The following is a 5,362-nucleotide window of genomic DNA, read 5'->3' on the forward strand; positions in this document are numbered from 1 at the left end:
CGGTAGGCTTGCCAAGTCCCCCCGGGGGGCGAGGAAAACCCCGCCCCAGAGGCCCATTCCCCCCCGCCGCCGGATTGGGCCCCGGGGGGAACTCTGCCCCGACGTGCACGTCACCAGGAAGTGACGTGACAACGCCGGGCACGCTGGGGGCGGGGCCACGGTCATCCGAGGGAAAACTCTATGGTTTTCTCTCGGATGGTCGTGTCCCTGCCCCCAGCATGCTCGGCATTGTCACGTCACTTTCTGCTGATGTGGATGCGGCGCGCTCCATGATCGGCCCAGGAATCCCCCGCTGCGGAGGAAGGTAACACTTGGCAACCCTACAGCAAGGACCGCTGGCTTGTCGTGGGGCCCAAAGGTTCGGAAGTTCCAGACAGATCCAAATCACTTCACATTTTATGAAAGAGATCCCCCTCACCAGAACATGTGCATGTTGCCCAGTTTCTGAGCTTGTGTGAAAAAAAATAATATTACAAATTCAAAAGGACAAACGGCTAAAAGTTACAAAAGGAAGAAAGTCCAGGATTTGCTTAGCAGAGGTAGGCAATGGCAAACTGCCTCTGTTTGTCTCTTGCCTTGAAAACTCTGCAGGCTTGCCATAACGCAGCTGTGACTGGACAACAACTTTTCACTACCCTTCACTAGAAATGCTTCTGTCCATGTACCTCCGTAAAGCAGTGGTTCTTCCTCTGCAGCTCATGAAATACCTGTCCATAACAAAACTCTGCATGACCACCGCCGCTTTCCGCAATGCAACACGCACACAGGTGAATAGAGGGGAACAGGGAAGAATGCAAATACAGTGGAAAGTATGACTACATGCTCCAGTTCCATGTTACAAGTGTCCAAGTTAAAATGGGGTAGAAGTGGAATGCAAAGCACATTCAATCCATAACACAATTCAGGTCTACAGGAAATCCAGCCATCTGCAGAATCATAGAATCACAGAGCTGGAAGGGGCCGTAGAAGCCATCTATTCTAGCTCCCTGCTCAGTGCAGGATCAGCCTAGAGAAGGGTTTGTCCAGCAGCTGCTTAAAGACTGCCAATGAGGGGGAGCTCACCACCTCCCTAGGTAGCTGATTCCACTGTTGAACCACTCTTACTGTAAAAAACGTTTTTCCCTAAGATCCAGCCGGTACTTTCCCACACTTAATTTAAACCCATACCCCAAGATCTTGCTCACACATACTGCTACCCAGAACTGTATCCCCCATCCAGCATGCATGTTCCTCATTTTTGTTACCCAGATGTAGAACTCGGCACTTCTCCTTGTTAAATTGCACCTTGCTCACATCTGCCCACTTTTCCAGTGTGTTCAGACCTCATTGAATTCTATCTTCTGGTGTGTTCGCTCCTCCTCCCAATTTGGTGTCATCTGCAAATTTAATGAGTAGCCCCTCCACACCCTCATCCAGATCATTTATAAAAATACTGAAAAGTACTGGGCCCAGAACCAAGCCCTGTGGCACCTCAGGGGACACCTGCCTCCATTCAGATTAAATGCCACTGAGAACTCGTGTGAGACCATGACTTTTGAGTGCAGTTCTCCAACGAATCCCGTACCCACCTAACTATCCAGTTGACTCTAGTTATAATTTATGGTTTTCCTATGCTGTATTTACTCTGGGTTCATCATGTGTTTCACATTTATTAATCACAACTTGAATTTCCCTTTATCTGCTTTGTCGCCGAGCCAATACCTCTCTTGCTGTGACTCCCACAGAGATGAATGAAGAGAGATGGACAGCCACGCAGCATTCGTAATCCTTTCAGGGATTCAGGGAGCAGTACATGTAGGATAAAACGACAGTAGGAAATGGCTGAAGAGAGCCAGCTGAATATAGCTGAAGAAGACCAAGTCCAAACTTGGGAGTCATCGACTCAATGTTCCCTCTAAACTGAGTTACTGTGAGCTAGCTCACAGTTTTTTAGCCTCCAGCTCACACATTTTTGTCTCAGCTCAGGAAGGAGGGCTCCAGAGCAAACTAATTTATGCAGGAGCCAAATCCCTGGCTCACAACTTTAATGCCAGTAGCTCACAAAGCAGATTTTTTGCTCACAAGACTCCACAGCTTAGAGGGAACATTGGTCATCGTAATAGCTGTGACTCAATATCCAAGAAAAAGCAACGATTCCTGAGTCCACATCAGACCCATCACTGACCTTATAGAGCAAAGGAAGATGTCCTAGTTTCAAAAGGGCGATTTTGTGGGTGATGTTGGTGATGTCCGGAATCCTGAGCAAATCTTCCACAGTCCCATACTGCACATCCACCACTTCAGCCTGCATAAAGAGAAACAGACAGCTGCTATTACTATTGTTTCTGTTACGACATCCCTTTCACGACTCCATGGATCCCATTCGAAAGCTGGAGCTTCTGTTCTGGATCCTCATTACCGGAGACAAAACTGAGGTCATTGTCTCCCCAACAAAAGCAAAGGCATTTGGTAATTAAAATAATTACATTCTAATTAAATTGTCAGATATCTGCCAATGGGCCATGAGCATAGATGGCTTTAGAGTTGCCACCTCCAAGTTGGGAAATACCTGGAGATTTTGGGGGTGGAGCCTGAGGAGGGAGGGGCTTGGGGAGGGGCTTCCGTGGGGTAGAATGCCATACAGTCCACCTTCCAAAGCGGCCATTTTCTCCAGGGGAACTGATCTCTGTCGCCTGGAGATCAGTTGTAATAGCAGGAGATCTCCAGCCACTGCCTGGAGGTTATAATCCAATAACAGAAGGCAAAAACCCATCCAATAATAGAAGGCAAATATAATCCAATAATAGAAGGCAAAAACCACAGCAACTTAAAGGAGTAAGCTGTCGGTTTGATTTGTACACTGACCTTGCCTGTTTATTGTATGGCTCTCCTTTTCTTAATAAGTTGTGTATTTCACTGTAGAACACCCTGATGAAGGATTAACTTTGATTAACGTTGTAATCAAACATCCGGACACAACGTCGCATTATTACAGTAGTTCTCCATTATTCTGTGGATTTTTCTGTTGTAGTGTATTATTACACAAGTTTTCCATTTTGTATTTCTCTTATGTGGCCACTTTGTATTCACTATTGTTTATTACATGTTCTTTAGCATTTTGGCAATTTGTAAGTAGTGAGTCTGTTTACTACACTTGTTTTTGCCTTCTATTATTGGATTATTCCACACGAGTGTAGTGAACGTCATCGAATACCACCTGGAAATTGGCAACCCTATACGGTATTTAAGGGGGTTTAGACAGTTTCATGGAGGAGAGTTCTATCAAAGTCTTCTAGCCACGATGATTCCATACACAGAGGCAGCAAACCCCCTAATACCTGTTCAAGGAGGCAACATCAAGCTAGGGGGAAATATCAGCCTTATGGTCTATGTCCTGTTTGCTGGGAATCTGGGACATCAGGTGGGCCACTGAGTTACAAAGGATGCTGGGTAGATGGACCACTAGTCTGATTCCATAGGGCTTTCCCAATGTTCTTATGTTAAAATTGATGTTAAATTTGATCCTTGTTCCTGCATATAGCCCCTGATGTTAAAATGCCGCAAAACCACATGAATGGCATGGAAATGGTGATCTGCTATGTGGGAAATTCAGCTGATTGTTTCTGCCACTACACTGGTAGGTGCTTGAAAAGAGAGGCCCGTGCTTCTTACGCTGATACAAATCCCAGCTTCAATGAGGTCGCGGCAAGCTGCTTGAATGTATTTAAAATAATGCATAGGTACCGTTAACAATGTTTCCTAGAAGCTAAACTGGGTGCTATTCCTGTTAATAATGTATTTGGGGGCTTGTAGTACACACAACGTTAATACACGCTTTGTGCAGCACAATCCGGCTATAATGAATCGAGTGGGTTCTCTGTGATGTGTTTAGCATTCACTTTCAGTGATGTCAGAATGATATAATCCAACTCTTTATACATTCTGAATATTAAAGCAGAATCACTGGCAGCCAAGTACAGATAAACTGCTTTCCTTGGGCAGAATAATGCTATTTAAAAAACAAAGAGGAGCACAGCCTTTTATCAGCGGCCGGGGGGGGGGGGGGGGGGAGGAACACTTCTGCATTTGCTTTAGATATGCAAAGGTAAATCCTCTTATACCTAAAACTGTGCAACTACTAAACTCTTGGGTTCATTAATTCATTCAAATTGTGGGTGCGTACTCTCAAAAAGACACAATCCACAGACTGAAAAGCCTAAGTATCTCAAGGAATAAACTTCATTTTCATCATTATGACAAATAAAGGCCTTTTCGCAGTGCAGGCATTAATTGGGTCCCCTCCTGTATTTTTTCTTAAGCGGTATCTGGACCACCTCCACACTAGCTCAGACATTTTGTCGGATGCAGGGCCAGATTCAGGGAAACCGGTGCCCTAAGCAATACCCAGCAATGATGCCCCTCAGGCCTTTCACTGCTTAACCGAACAGACATTAATACTCAATAAGGGCTGAAGGTGAAATAAGAGGTTAAAAATTCAGTTTTCTTCCAGGCCATCCCCCTGGCCAGACTCTACAACTATAGTAAATTTTTTATTTACTTAACACCTTTGTTATGTACGCGGACCGCCACCAGGGGTCCACGGCTACAGTCGGGAGCTTAGCTCCTCTAAACAATAGGAACCTAGGATCCTAGTTCCCCCAGCATTCACCAATAGCAGCTTTGGCGGGAAATTCAAACCCTCCAACGGGACTGTGTGTGTGCTGGTTGTGTGCGTGTATAGTTGGCCTTGCAGGGCTGTTTTTCAGTTCCTGTGTGAAGTACAATAAACGTGTGTGAACGCATGTCGTTGTCCGAGTCCTTCATGCGGCGAACCCAGTACTTTACAACTTTAATAGCAGTAAGCAATATAAGCCAAAAAAACCCCTAAACCCCTCTCTGGTGCCCTCCTTCCCTTAATGCCTTAAGCACGTGCTTATTTTGCTTCATGGTTAACCCAGGGCTGGTCGTATCCTCCTACAGAATTCACTTGCCTAGTAAGAGTAGTCCAGCAGTGGCACCCTCTGCCTCGGGAGGTGGTGAGCTCCCCCTCACTGGCAGTCTTCAAGCAGCGGCTGGACAAACACTTGAAGGAGTGTATCTGAAGCAGCGGGCATGCAAATGAAAGCTTATGCTGAGAATTAAACTTTGTTGGTTTTAAAAGGGCCACTGGGGTCTGTCAGGACAAACACTTGCCAGGGATGCTCTAGGCCAGGGGTGGCCAAACTAAGGCTCGGGAGCCACAAGCGGCTCTTTCATACATATTGTGCGGCTCCCGGCAGGGCAGCTGGGGAAGCAAAGGGAAGGCATACTTTTCCTCCCTCCTATCTATTTGCTTTTTTTATTTCTCTCTCTCTCTCTCTCTCTCTCTCTCTCTCTCTCTCTC

General features: G+C 46.0%; 1 protein-coding gene across 1 annotated transcript in view; it reads right to left on the bottom strand.

Annotated features, from left to right (window-relative positions):
• Positions 1-2,164: 2,164 nt before the first annotated feature.
• LOC107118279 (inactive N-acetylated-alpha-linked acidic dipeptidase-like protein 2) overlaps positions 2,165-5,362 on the bottom strand; it is a gene marked incomplete at its 3' end in the record, with an annotated part of 138,464 nt that continues 135,266 nt past the window's right edge. The window contains exon 4 of the mRNA XM_015420584.1: positions 2,165-2,284. Coding sequence (XP_015276070.1) covers positions 2,165-2,284 — 120 coding nt within the window. The remainder of the gene's footprint in view (positions 2,285-5,362) is intronic.

The sequence above is a fragment of the Gekko japonicus genome, unplaced genomic scaffold (genome assembly GCF_001447785.1).
Source record: "Gekko japonicus isolate JY-2015 unplaced genomic scaffold, Gekko_japonicus_V1.1 scaffold829, whole genome shotgun sequence".
Lineage (NCBI taxonomy): Eukaryota > Metazoa > Chordata > Lepidosauria > Squamata > Gekkonidae > Gekko > Gekko japonicus.